Raw genomic sequence first — 15622 nt, forward strand, 5'->3', positions numbered from 1 at the left:
CAAATAACTGAGCTCTGTGATACACTATAGTGTATTTTGACTGACATGAGGCCTGTTATTTAACTGTTATACAAACTTCAACCATGCCAATCTAGTCCCAGTAATACCAACATTATATGAGATATATGATGCGATACAAATAAAGTGCACAACCTTACTTTATTAATTAATAATTTGTGACATAAATCCATAGTCAACAAACCCATATGCCGCCATTAGGGTAAAGTGATTCTAATGAGGTGGATCAATGTGTTTTTGTTACCAAAATTTCGCCGTAGTGCACAAGTGCATATGTGAATGTGAGAGTGTATGGCTGTTTTCCGGCACTGGGTTGCAGCTGGAAGGGCATCCACTGTGTAAAACATATGTTTAACAGGACTGTGATGCTGACAACTGAGGTGATGATCAAAATGCAGGGTTTTATTAACAGGATGGTAAGGCAAGCAATGATCAACACAGAAGCAAACAGATGTATAAGGGCAATCCAGAGTCGTAGTCAAAGTAACAGGCAGATGGTCAGAAGGCAGGCGGCAGACAGGGATAAACAGATAAACTAGACGAGGATCAAAACAAAGCAAAGCAAGCCACTATACAGCTATAAAGACTCAGCAACATTGTGTGTGTGTTTGTGCTGCTTATGTAGTGCAGTAATCAGTCCAAAAGCAGCTTCAGCTGTGAGTGTCTAATCAATGGTGACTTGGAGCAGGTGAGTGTGTGTGTTGCATGACTGGGGTCTGTAGTACATAAAATGGCAGATTTGTAGTTCGAGTGAATGTGATTTTTTTCCAGCGATCTATGATGTTTAGATCACTGGTGATTGTGACAATATTGAAAATGAATTAATTTGTTTGGTTATATTATGTATAATTCAAATAAGTGAACCACACCAATAAGCTTTGGGTGATAAAAAAAAAACTGTTATCCATTACATCACAGACCTAAAAGGTGCAAAAGGCACTGTAGCAATGTACAATATTAAAACATGCAGCACTAAAATAACAGCATAAAACTGCAGTCATTAAAGAGAGTGTAAATTTGACCTGTTGATGATAGAATTTGGTTTTATAAAAAGTATTTTTAACACCAGGACACTAAATTACAAACATTTACTAAAAGTCAATGACTATGAGACTATCTGTTGATCTTTTGAATAGCAGCCGCAGGTAAAATTTACCCTATGGTGGTTCTAGTGTTAAATATGATATAACTTTTGATTTTAAATTCATTATTTCATAAATTAATCAGGAACGATTGCAACCCTAATTCCCAATCAGCACATTACTTTGTCCCCTGTGTCTCCAGTCCACAGTGACTGCATGTGTCTGAAGGCTCGCTCTGCTCACTGTAGCGTTACAGGTAGCTGATGGGAGAAAAGGGCCATTGTGCAGCGCTGATGGAATGCTCAGTCACTCTGCTAAATGTGCTACGGCCATCTCCATCGATTTAGTGTCACTTTTCAGATGACAGACCAATTCAGACAAGGTGTACAGCATGGCAGTAGTAATACGATTTGGAGTGCAGAAAACCAATTCAGGAAATACCAGAGGGAGGCGTGAGGTTCACATGGTTCCGAGCAATACGAGATGATACGTTGATAGGGCTGCTGCATGAGATTGATAAGTTTTTTAGTGTTAGAGGAGTTGTGGGGTCTCTTTAAATGCAGCAGTTTAAATATGCGACCCTGGACCACAAAACACTTTTCAGAGGCTGCACAGGTATATTTTTAGAATAGCCAATGATACATTAATAGTTTTTCCCTCATGCCAAAAATCATTAGAATATTAGGAATGTCATTTCTAATGAAGACATTTGCTAAATTTGATTCAGCCTAAAGGTGATTTTTACAATATTTTGATTGTTTTGAAGCCTCTGATTCCAGATTACAAAACAGTTGTAACCCAGCCAAAAATGATCATATCCTAACAAACCATAAACCAATGGAAAAGCTGATTCAAAGCTTTCAGATAATGTGTAAATCTAAATTTCCAAACATTCACCGTTGGTTTATAGTCCATGGTCTTGTCTTGTGTATATTTAATGATGACTTATTTTTTATCTGTTGAAAATGAGTATAACTGTATTATTTTTTTTTTACCTTAAATTTTCAAGGATTGAATATGAACCATTCATCTGTCCTCTAACATTCACTTTTACAAAGCATTTTAACACCAACAGCCGTAGGAAATAATCCAAACATGGTGTCTTGTATTGGCAAGAGTTTGGAAATCCTCGCTGACAGACAGTCTGGCAGGTGGAACGGCAGGAGCTAAAACTGGAATACATAAGCAAGCATCTGGATTTCCATTCTGAAGCTCCTTTCCTGCTCCTACTGTATGTGAAAATATCTGCCGTTTTAACTTGAATCTTCCGAGCAGTCAGTCATCCGCTTGCTGACAGCATGTGCAAGCCAAAATAGTCACACTCAATAACAAAGATTGGGAAATACCAGACAGTTCTTCAATTGAACACTTACATAGATGTTAAATGTTGATAGCTTTTTCACAGCTTTTTGGGTTAAGTTCACTAAAAATGAAAGTTATGTTACTCATCCTTATTTATTTTAAACCCCTGAGACCTTAATTTACTTTATGAATAAAAATTAAGGTATTTAGATGAAATTTGAGAACTCCCTCATCCTCCATAGACAGCAATGGTCCCGATAGGTTCAAAGTTCAGAAAAATAGATGAATGGTAGATGAAAGATAGATGAAAGATGAATGGTTCAAATTCTCAAAACAGTCCATATGCCTTTGTGGTTCAATATGAATATTACAAAGCTACGAGAATATGTTTGTATGCACATTATACAAAAATAAATACTTTATTCAACACTTGATTCTTCTTAGTGTCACTCTAGGGTTTCACTGTTACAAAGCACAGGCGCATCTGCAGTTTGGTCAGAGGCACATACTCAGGAATCTGCCCACTATACTGACACTGAGGACAAGAAATTAAGTCGTTATTATTATTTATTTACATTTTTTTGACTAGGAATATTTTAAAGACAAAATGTGCAATTTGTAGTATTTGGAATAAGCAAAAGTTATTACTGAGTATATTTTAATCAGAACTAGTACATTTATAGTATATTGCCTTCAATATCACTAATCAATCATATATTGAACCTACACAGACATTTACTTAAAGTATACACTGTCTACTTTAAGTTGTTCCAATTTAGCACATAAATGTTCATTAAATACACTAAAAGTTATGCTTTACTCTATAATTACTATATTTACTCTTTAATTACTTTTAAATATGCTTGGTACAAATTAGTTGTTACAAAACTTCAAGTTAACTAATCATTACGACTTTTGAAGTATACTGACAGTTAGTGTGGCTGCAAGTATACTTAGGCCTACCCTATGGAAAAAGCCAAGTTAAATTGGGATATTTAAACAGTTTTCATAAATATTTGTATTTCTTTTCTTTCAATTGAAGTCAAAATACTTAAGTATTACACACTAAAAATATTTCAGAGAAGTACATCAAATGTAGAATGAAAGCATACTTCCTTATTTATTTATTTATTTATTTGTTTATTTATTTATTTATTTTTGTTTAAAAGATGTATACTAATTGCACAATGTATTATACCGTTTTATGTATTATAAAATATTTATTTATTTATTTATTTATTTATTTATTTATTTATTTATTTATTTATTTATTTATTTATTTTGATTGTCATAGTTTTCAACATGTAAATATTCATACTACTGTATTTTTCACTAGTCTGTCACAAGACTGACTATCTTTACAGTCATTGGAATAGTTGAGAGGAAAACGCCATTTGATAAATATGTAAAACATTTATTTATTTTCTGAGTATGTAGTACTGTAGTTGCACTAATAAATAGTCAAAGGGTCATTATCCCAAAACAAACCAATTAAGGATTGACCTGCTCTACCTCAAATTTATCTACAGAATGACTTATCCTCTTGTATTGCTTACACCTACATTAAGTAACCTTCTGTGTTTCTTTTTTATTTCCACAGGTGAACCTCGCAAGTTTGACCCAACATTTAGAGGACCTGTATATAACAGGTAAATCAGTATTAATGTCCTTTCGCACACACACACACACACACACACACACGCACACACACACACACACACACACACACACACACACACACACACACACACACACACACACACACACACACACACACACACACACACACACACACACTTATTGGAAAGTTATTGGAAAGTTTAGAAAGATATACTATGTGAATATTGTACACTCGCCAGCCACTTTATTAGGTACACCTGTCCATCTGCTTGTTAACGCAAATTTCTGATCAGCCAATCACATAGTTGCCTGGTCTGATGAGTCTCGATTTCTGCTGCGACATTTTTTTTTGACAATACAGCCTACCTGAGTATTGTTACTGACCATGTCCATCCCTTTATGACCACAGTGTACCCATTTTCTGATGGCTACTTCCATGTCATAAAGTGCGAATCATCTCAGACTGGTTTCTTGAACATGAAAATGAGTTGTCTGTACTCAAATAGCCTCCAAAGTCATCAGATCTCCATCCAAAAGAGGGATGTGGTGGAACGGGAGATCATAGATGTACATCACGGATGTGCAGCCTACAAGTCTGCAGCAACTGTGTGACGCTATCATGTCAATATGGAGCAAAATCTCTGAGGAATATTTCCAGTACCTTGTTGAATCTATGCCACAAAAAATTAAGGCAGTTCTGAAGGCAAAAGAGGGTCCAACCCGGTACTAGTAACCTAATAAAATTGCCGGTGAGTGTAAAGGTATAAAAAGCATAACAGGTAAGATTTAGAGAGACGAGAGGCTTGTTTCTGAAAAGAGCTGATGGATAAGAAATATAAAAAAAAAAATTGTTCCTGTTAATTTGTAAATCTTGATAAATCTATATTACAAGACCTTCAAAGTAAATTTGAAACTATCAAAGTAGCATATTAGGTGAACTTTAATAATAAATACCTTAAAGAGTGAACTGCACCAACAGTAGTATCTCTCTCCATGTATTACTGCATTAGCGATTCTCCTCTCGCTGTTGTCATGGAGATGCTCTTCACAATAATTGCATTCCTTTGCATTTCATTCATTTGATCTCATAAACCCTAAATGTGTATTTTACAGGTAAGAATCATGTGGCAAATGAACTGCACTAATCCAATACACCGCAGCTAGAAGAGTTAAAGTCCTTTAGCTGCTTTGTAAATCAGTGGGCTTTAAAAAAAACCTCTGCGTCCAGGGCTTTGGTTATTAATAGATTAATGTGTCCATGACTAAAAGCCATGTGATGTCAGAAAAAAACTGCAAAAAATCAATGGCATTTAAAGTAAGAGCGAGTGGAGTCTGAGGAGCTGTGAAACAATCTGAAGCGCTCAGGCGGCAAACAGAGGCCCAGTAACCCACATAGAAAGATGATGGGTCATTAAATAAAGAATGAGGAGACTGTTCACTTCACTAATTGTGTCTGACTGGGGAGAGAAGCAGAGAGTTAGGCTGGCCAAAGTGTGGTTGAGCGAGAAAGAAACTGCTGTTTTATATTCTGTTTTCAAAGTGAAGATCACAGACCATGTTCAAAGCACAGTGGGCTTGTAATTTAGTTAGTGAACTCATTAGTATTCATCACAAACCTTATGTTTTGAGTTGTTCTGTTTGCGTGTGCCTGATCATGATGTTATGATTACTTTTTTTGGTCACACTTTGTTTGACCATTAATTAAAGGCTGATTTACACTTTTGCGTCAGGTGATTGGCGTGACTCTGCGTGCATACTTCTACGTGTTGTTTATGTTGCTTTGCAATAACACTTCCAAAATGCTAGCTGGCTGTAAGGTAGCTGGTCGCTACCTTAATGTACAAGTAGCTAAAACTCGCTCATTCAGAGGCAGGAAACAACACAAAACAACCATTTCCACCTGGAGCTCCTTCACTTGATTCGATTTGATTTGATGTACTTGGTACTTGATACATGATTTGATTTGATGTACTTGGTACTTGATACATGTACACGGTACTTGATACATGTAAACACTCGCTCCATCGGGCTCGCGGCTCTCAGCACCACCCACACTCGTCACCGATAACAAAGTCAAACAATTACAGAGCTTGCGCTACGCGTCATTGCGATGTGTAGTTCAATTTTTTGAGAAAATTGGCATCAGCATTGAAGTGCTTGCCAATGCAAGGGTTCTGCGACCGTATGAATGGTGCACCTGAGCATACGCGTGCGCATGACGCAAAAGTAGAAATCAGCTTTTAGCAAGTCTTTTAGCTCAATGAAGTTCTATTTTGCTGCTCATAATTTGTAAGATAGTCGTTTGGTTTCGATATAGGATTAGTGAAGCAGAGTAAGATCATACTGTATACAGGGTTTCCGCGGGGTCTTAAAAAGTCTCAAAAAGTCTAAAATGTAAAAATCAAAATTTTAGGTCTTAAAAAGTCTTAAATATTTTTTTACAGGTCTTATTTTTCTGATGTCCATGTAACGCTACATCTAATACTCATTTAAATTATTTTTTGTTGCTATTGCTTGGTTTTCGTGGTGTTGTAGTTCTTTATTTCAATGGTCCAAATGTAATATGCGGTATTACAACTACAAATGAGATCAACATGCAATAGCCAATCAGCTTTCTGCCATTGAAGTGCGGCGAATGTGAAATCATCGCTGTGTTTGCGGAGGTTCACTTTCGGTGCGCGCGACATGATTTTGGCTTGCGGAGCTCACAAAAGTTTTTGAGACTCGGGTGAACAGTTCGCGGGCACCACGTTTGATTTGAGTTGAATATGAAACACTTTGAAGAGATTTTGTCTGAAACATGTATGACTGTACAGACATCTTTATGATCCGTCCATGCGTGATCATAGGGAGAACCAGATGACCAATAACTCTTGGCTAGATAATACAACAGCTGTGGGAAAGGAGGAAAGTTTTTGGAAAAGTTTGGAAAAACCTGAGGCATAAGTTTGTTAAAACAAAAAAGAGGCCATGCAAAAGTCCAGACCCAGGTGGTTTTAATATTACATAATATGTTTGTCCCAGCCTGATCTCACAAGAAAACGTAAGTATTTTACGTTTTGTCAGTTTGGTGGCTAATTCGTACGAATTTGTACAAGTTCAGTCGTATGAAATTGTACGATTTTAAAAAGGAGGCGTGGCACCTAACCCCACCCCTAAACCCAACCGTCATTGGGGGATGAGCAAATCGTACTAAATTGTACAAATTAGATCGTACGAATTCGTACGAATTAGCCACTAAATCAAAAAGTTACGAATTGCCGTGAGATTGTGTTGGTTTTTTCACCAGTCATAGGTTTTACACTGATGTATATATAACAATTAATCATTTAAAACAACTTACAAGTTACAAACTAAAATTAAGTAACAAATTATGTCTTTGATAACTGGAAAGGAATATTTGAACCTATCAGTTTACAATATACTGATGCGCAGTTTCTAGGCTTTATTGGTGATAATGTTGGACTATTATTGGATTTTTCGCTTATACTGTAATTAATTGTGGAGTGAGCTAAAAAAACGTCAGGATTTTTTAGTAAGTGTACTTTTTTTTTTTTTTGCTTTTATTCTTGCCATAATAAAAAATATAATTGTAGAGCAACCCATGTTCTGTTTCCATTAATATTTAACTTTAATAGGTAGAACTGTCCGAGATATCAACAAAAGTAAGTGATGCATCAAAGTTTGATTTAAAAAATCTGGACAAAAAATCTGCATAATCATTATAATAAATTATAAAAATAATAAAAAACAATAAGTTTAAAAATCTTCAATGATATTAATGATAAGACCTAGTTTCAGAAAATTTCTACTTCTCTGTTTATACATCTGATTTTACTGTCTGTCATTTAAAAGAATATCTCACTGGCGAATGCATCAAGTATAAAAGCCTCGTCCGTTTCGTGAGATGCGCGATGCGGTGCCAGGCGAAAGTATAAATCAGCCTTAAGATGTTTGTTTGTTTTTTTCTGTAGTTCAATGGTGCATCTAACCTGTCTTCAGTACTGTTCAATTTGAATACATTTATTTTACCACTAATTTTGTGATTTAGCATTTTCTCTATGTGTAAGCGTGTTTTTGGTATTGTGATATAGGTCTTAAATTTTAATACTTAATGGTCTTAAAAAGGTCTTAAAAAGACAAATTTGACAATCTAATATCTGCAGAAATGTTGTAATGAATTGTGATGAATTGTGAAGTGAACTGGAGATAGTGAAAAAGGAGGAGAGGATTGAGATTTATGGCCACCCAAAGCACATGGGCACATGTCAGCACACTATGCACGAAGCAGTTTTTTTTTTTTAGTTAATTTATTAAATAATATTTATCAATTTTAACTTTTTTTATTATTTAAATGATAACACTTTACAAAATCATGAAACCTTTATAATCATGACTTGACACATCATGAATATGAATGAGATGTTATGCATGCTTATGATAACTGTTATTAAATTATTATTTCATTTTAAATGCAAAGTTGACATTTTTTATTTGTTTGTTATGGTAACTTTACTTAAATATATACATCTCAACCAGTTGTGACAGCACTTGTCATAAATATGTCATAAACATGATTGTCTTGGGGCCATTATAATTGTGTCATGCAAATTTATTGATCACGTTTTGGAACAAACTTTATTTGTCATTAAAATGTCTCATTAAAAGTGTCATTACTCTGTCTAATAATTTTTATCAGCATCCTTAATATTTAATGACATTTTAATGACAAATTCAGCTTGTGCAACTGTAGTTGAGGTAAAAAAATTATTCTGTTATCATAGTCATATATTTATAATGGCTTCATGACAAACATGTTTATGACAGATTGACACTCGATTCACATGGAGCTTCAGAGTCAACTTTTGACAGAGGGTGTGTCTGAAGTTAGGGCTGACTTGATCATCACAGCAGCATCAGCCAATGAAATAAGTCCGCATTTGACTACTTGCAATTGGTATTTGCATCTGATTGGCTGATGCTTCAGTGGGCACTTGAAAAGTTGAGAAATTCCCAACTTCTGCAGTGAACAACGTCACTGAAGTGACGCCAACGAATCTACAATTCAGTTAGGCAACGCTTGACGTCATCTATTCAAAGTGAATAGGAAGTATTGATGCTTACACCCTGTGTAAATGTGGCATTATGATCGTTGTCTTGGTAATGTGGAGTTGTCATGACAAAGACAAAAAACAACATAGGCTCTTTCTGAAAATGTAGCCCTATATACATTTCTGGAGATCGCAAATTGTGTAGCCAGAAGTATGTATGGCTGCATTTCGGGTCAATTGGTGCTTTTGAAAACACTATTGGTTGGGTTTAGGAAAGGAGGAGGGTGGGTCAGTCGATCAGTCAGTCAGTCAGTCAGTCAATGGCACCCTCTTGTGGATTTACTCGAGAACAGCAGGCGCAAATGTTACTCGTGAGATCTCAAAAAGCACACACAGCGGCCTCTGGTGGATTCGCGAAAACAAAAACTGCAAAGGAGTACGTCATCAGAATGAGCCTGGGTTGACAAAAACAGATTGAGATGTATTTATGTCAAGTTGTCAAAACAATTTTTGTCAAAACTTTGCATTTAAAATGTCATAACTGAGCGAAAAACTTAATGACTGTTGTTATATGCATGCAGGAAGTCACATTCACATTCATGACCTGTCATGTCATAATTATAAAGGATTAATGACACCCCTTCAAGTAAGGTTTTATGTATTTAGTTCTATATACTTGTTTAATATATTAAATGGTTACTTTTATATTACATTTATTTACATTTTACCTAAATTATTTTATATTTGTATTATCTTATGAAGCCACACAATTTCAAGATTTCTGATTTTTTTTGTCTTGCGCTGATAGTTGACAGAGATACATTGGGCCTTTCACATTGTCCATCCAAACACACAACAATCAATTTGTGTTCTCCACAAAAGAGATCCCCCTGATCATTTTGCCGATTTTGGGTTGATCCATTTATAAAGGCATCTTTTCCACACACACAAAGAAAAAAAAACTGATTACGTGATTAGCTTTAGCGAGCACATTATCACTCTGATGTGAATATTTGGATGAGATAAATCCACAATGGATGCAAAGCAATTACTCGGCAAGACAGTCAAAGCACAAGACATTAGCCTCAAATGTCTATTGCTTTTCTTCATTCCGTGTCTTTAACAGGAGAAATTAAGGATGAATAATTCTCTGGCAGAGACCTGAATGCTTCAGCCATTTAAATTCCCCACCAGCACCTCTTAGATTCTCTTGAAGTGGGAGAAGGAGACGGAAGCGATTGGTTCTTGATAGCTAGAGATGTAATTATAGATCTCCCCATGTACAGCACAGCCGCAGTTATTCTGCGTTGTTCTCTTCTGACTTGATTACTTTGGGTGTGTTTGATCGTTTGCTTTGTCTCACCCTTTGGCTTCAAATCGGAGGAGGTCAGTGAGCCTGGCTAATGGGAAGAAGATTACAGCCATTTTAGTAGTTCAGAAGTCAAACGGGCTGAAAACAGCTGTCGACCTTCCCCGAGATACAGTGCAATGAAAACACAGCTCTGATCCGGGTGTTCTCTATTCTCCAGCTGCTGAATTTAATATATTCTAGCTATCAACAAGCTTATGTCATGCTACAAGTGAGAAGGTTTGAATTCACTACCTATTTTTGTAATGATGAATGAGTGAATAATTTGCATGAATTCATATAATGTAATTCATAAATTTTAGACCCTACCCCTATGCGTAAACACTGGGGGTTTAAACAGATTGTACAAAATAAAAGTGAGTGCAAATTCATATGAATTGGCTATGCAGTTACTGTCATGATTATTAAAGTGCTCAGCACACTCCAGCTATATGTACACTCTGCCAGCCATTCACCCGGACAACACCTCTCATTTTTGTTTGCACCTCACACCTGAGACAGTTTACCAATCTGGACACTGAGAAACATGCATATACAGATCATTGACACTGATTACTTACTCATTATATACTGTAAACATCAGTGACATGCAGTGAAGTTTGTAGCTGGTGATGCACTGGCTCTTTTAAAGTCATGTATACAAACATATCCACATAAATATATTTGCCAACTACTGATTGCGTTTCATATCTCATATCAACATTCTTCTATAAACATAGCAGGTACATATTGGGCCAAGGAAGAATGTAAAATGTATAGCGATTGAATATGCCTCCGAAAAAACAACAACGTGGATGCTACAGACAACAATATCAAGTGACTCACACAGCACCATGGCGGATGTGCGCTCTCTCTCTCTCTCTCTCTCTCTCTCTCTCTCTCTCTCTCTCTCTCTCTCTCTTATTCCCACACACGCACGATACGCACACTGGTCTTACCTTTACTTGTAAATTAAGTCTTGAAATGACTTCAATTACTTTAAAATGATCGCGTTATTTTTTGTGCTGTCCTTTAAAGCAAGCCCTTTAGCTCCTGCATTGGTCGTTAATTATGTATTCAAGTTTTGATTAAAAGCTGAGATAATATATCAGCGATTTCTGCAGTCTGCCTATTGAACTTTACTGTGTAGAAGAGCAACCACTGAACAGAAATAACATGAGCTCACATGAGTCCTCTTCAGTGCGGAAGAGCTACTGCCTGCCTCACCTCATGGCTTTTCAGTGCGGCTTTATGTCAGATTCTATCACTAAATAACTGATAGATATACATGAAATGCATTACCTATTTTATAGAAAGTGAGGACATATAAGAAAAATGTCTATTATGTATAAAAACATTTTAATAAAGCATTACACTGGTACACTGAGTGAGCAAAAGCCACTTGATCAAGCTAGTTTGCAAGGGATTGTGCAATCTGACGTGAGGCACAGCTCGCTTCCTATGCTGTAATTGAACAGGAAATGCGCAAAATACAGCGATCTTGAATATAAAAATGATTGAAATCATTTGAATCATACAGAAATTACTTTTATAGCACAGATCAGTGGACAAATCTTTATTTTATCATTAGTATACATCTCATGTTGACTGGTAAGGATGATAACCCAACTGCATGTCCCTGGTTAACACCACACTCACACCTTCATTATGGAATATTGTTTTATGTGGTGGACTTCACTCGTGTTTCTGGTTTACTTGTTTTGATTCTCTGAATGTTTCTTGTGTTATAATTGTTTGCTGCTTGTGTCGACTCTGCCTAGTAGTGGGCAGAACGAGGCTTTGTGAAACACGGAAACAGTCAAATTAAATGTTTCGAGGGGTTTCCAATCCCATCACCTAATTGCCATTTCAGGTATTGCTCTGAAACAGCATCGACAAATAAACAGTTAAACAAGCCAAGTGATTATAAAATGTTTTATGCTGCAATGCATGCTGGGTGTGGCACAGTACAAACATCCCAGGATATATTCCGGCATGAATAAATTATATAATATATAATTATGTTTTCTTTATTTGCTTTTGTTTCTGCTGTTGTTTATATTGAGACTTTAAGTTGCCTTTGTGATGTTTGTGAGTTAAACTGTTAATTGTGTTTCTTGTCACCGTTGTTGAGATTCATACACTGTCTTGATGTCTCTATGAGTCTAACTTACACCATAGAGCATGTTTTTAAAGAAACTGCTTAAAGAGCAGTGAATTATATTATATTAGAATAGGTTCTGTCTCGCTAAATCAATATTAAAATCACCATATCTTATTTTGTTTTTTGGCTCACTTGCCATATCAAAAGAGCTTTTTAAACAAAGTTCTTAAAACATGCAGCAGCCAAAATAAATTACTGTTGCAAATGAAAAGATTAAGAGCCCAACTAAAGCAACCTCTGTTCTCCATGATAGTGACTTAAAATGTCATTTTATTACAAAGCTGTGACTGAAGTTTTTGTTACTTTATGTTCTGTTTTTTGTTTTATCCTTCTGTATTTCTTAATTTGTTCATTGTCATTCAATCAATTCATTTACTTCAGCTTTCCTCCATGTTTCTTGAACACTCAGTAGTGTGGACACTTGAAAGTGTTCAATTAAAACTGAGAAATTTGCTGTGGGGTTTAAAGGGTTAAAGGTGTGAGACATAAAAACACAGTGTAAAAATGTATTTCAACAGTAATAAAATGTTAATTTAAACTACAAAAGTAGACTGTAAATAAACAGCAGATTAATTTAGATTGTAGATTGCCAGCAGCTAGTGCTCTGCAACTCCCACATGGCCGCCCACTAAAGCTAAGCAGGGCTGCACCTGGTCAGTACCTGGATAGGAGACTACATGGGAAAGCTAGGTTGCTTCCGAAAGTGGTGTTAGTGAGACCAGCAGGGGGTGCTCAACCTGTGGTATGTGTGGGTCCTAACGCCCCAGTGTAGTGATGGGGACTTTAAACTGCTCAATGAGCGACGTCTTTTGGATGAGACATTAAACCAAATTCCTGACTCTTTGTGGTTGTTAAAAATCCCAGGATGTCCTTTGAAAAGAGTAGGGGTTTAACCTGATCTGCCCACTGGCCTCTGTCTATCATGGCCTCCTAACTATCGGCATATCATAATTGGCTTCAACACTCTGTCTCCTCTCCACCAATCAGCTGGTGTGTGGTGTGCGGTCTGGTGCAATATGGCTGCCATCACGTAATCCAGGTGGATGCTGACTGGTGGGGGTTGAGGAGATTCCCCTCAATATGTAAAGCGATTTGAGTGTACAAAAAACGCTATATAAATGTAAGGAATTATTATTATTATTACTGGCAACCATAGCTGCCAGTAGTTTTTCACTTAAAAAATTAAACAAAAAATTATATTTTTCTCTCAACCTAATACTTGTATAACTGATGAATAGGACAAAAGTGTGACCCTTATCCACAATAGCAATAGTCAAATTTCTTCTCTCCCTTTGTGTCCCTTTGAGTAGAGCCAGTGTTTAAAGATGAACAAAGAAAGCTGATGCTATTCCACATGGTTCTTTCAACTGAAGTTGCCAGCATTTTACTGTTAATTTACAGAGCAACAGCTAGACACTGTTGATTTAACAGTAACTGCTGGCAACCGTGCTGTCAGTTACTTACTGTGTTTTTAACGGGACAATTTTTAACAGTGTAAACCTTTTCAAAACCGATTTGAGTTTCTTTACTCTGTTGAACACAAAAGAAGATATTTAGAAAAACTCTAGTACCTGGCTCTCATTGCCAGCAACCAGCATTCATTAAAATAGCTTAAAAAACTTGAGGGAGAGTAAATGATGAGATAATTTAAAATTTGGGGTGAAATGTCCCTTTAAATTAAAGATACATATAGTTTTTTCCTGTTCAATATGTGGACTTCTCAAGTCTTGTGAGGCGAGCACAGCGGTGAGTGACTGCTGCTATAAACCTCTCACGACTCAGTTTGTGTCCATGGTTTTGTACAGCATCAGTACACAAGTATAATAGTCCTTGGATGTGGGTGAGTTGGCAGCAGTCTCAATCAGCAAGAGAAACACATGTAGTCAACTGGAGCCAGTTAAAGCTCTCTGCTGCCTGTAATCAGCACAGCCAATCTGCCGTCCCACAGAGGACTCACACAGCGCTGATATATAGAGCTGCTACATCCAATACACGGGTCAGCTTAACACACAACTAACAATGAATGTGTGCACAAGTTGGGAAATGCTGCCTTTGCACATACTGTATATACAAAACCAGATAACAAACCAACATTTAGAAACTTTTCAATCCACTTTGGATTACTGTCTGATTAAATATACAATTTTAATTTGAAGAGTTCATTCACTAAAACAGAAAGTCACCAATTTAAAGGTTTTATTTCCTCAATTGAACCCTTCAATACTCAACTGTACAAACATGATTTCTGAAAACTTTTTAAAAGCTCCAGTGTGCTAGAACTCTTTAACGCACTACATAAAAACATAATGTCTGAACATTTGTAAGAGTTTAGAGTTATTTTTTCTGTGAGGTTTTTTTTCTGATTTTGCAAATCAACTTTTCATTTACAGTACACTTGACTGCTTGACATGTGGGACCACATGCACCCCCCCCACCCCTCCCAAAAAAATTTAATTACTCCAAAATTTACTCACTTTATATGTATGGCTTTCTTCTTTTAGGCAAACACAGAGTCCTGACTATTCCATGCAGTATAATGGTGTAGAATCATCATAGGTTCATTCTGAAAACGTAGCTCTATACACGAATTATGTAGCCAGATGTAATTATGGCTGCATTTCATCTTTAAAATGAACGCTACGGGGCGGTATAATGCCGTTCCTTTTCGCGCTACCAGCTGACCGCTTATTTTCATGTGGACAGCTTTCCGCTGTTACCAGTTTGTCCAGTAGCTCGCCATGTACATCGGTGGACTTGAGATGCAGAGAGGAATTGACCACGACGACGGGGTTCGAGTCCGGCAAAGAATGATTCCAGAAAGCACATAAGACAAAAACAGAATCCAAAAAAATTTATTAAACAAATAAATAACAGGGTGAGAATATGGTCAAATCTGAAAATGTGGTAAAAGTGAAGTGAGGGCTTTTGTTTTTCTGGATTGCTTTTTAAAATTGTTGGTTGGGTTTAGAGAAGTGGATGGGCAGGTCAGTCTGATTTTGAAACTACTAATGGTTGAGTTTAGGGAAGGAGGAGGGTG

General features: G+C 36.4%; 1 protein-coding gene across 1 annotated transcript in view; it reads left to right on the forward strand.

The window, feature by feature from the left end:
* Nucleotides 1–15622, forward strand: part of slc44a5a (solute carrier family 44 member 5a) — a 193759-nt gene that overhangs the window by 102974 nt on the left and 75163 nt on the right. The window contains exon 2 of the mRNA XM_056472869.1: nucleotides 4003–4051. Within this exon, the coding sequence (XP_056328844.1) occupies nucleotides 4003–4051 (49 nt within the window). The remainder of the gene's footprint in view (nucleotides 1–4002; nucleotides 4052–15622) is intronic.

The sequence above is a fragment of the Danio aesculapii genome, chromosome 2 (assembly GCF_903798145.1).
Source record: "Danio aesculapii chromosome 2, fDanAes4.1, whole genome shotgun sequence".
In the NCBI taxonomy this organism is placed as follows: Eukaryota; Metazoa; Chordata; class Actinopteri; order Cypriniformes; family Danionidae; genus Danio; species Danio aesculapii.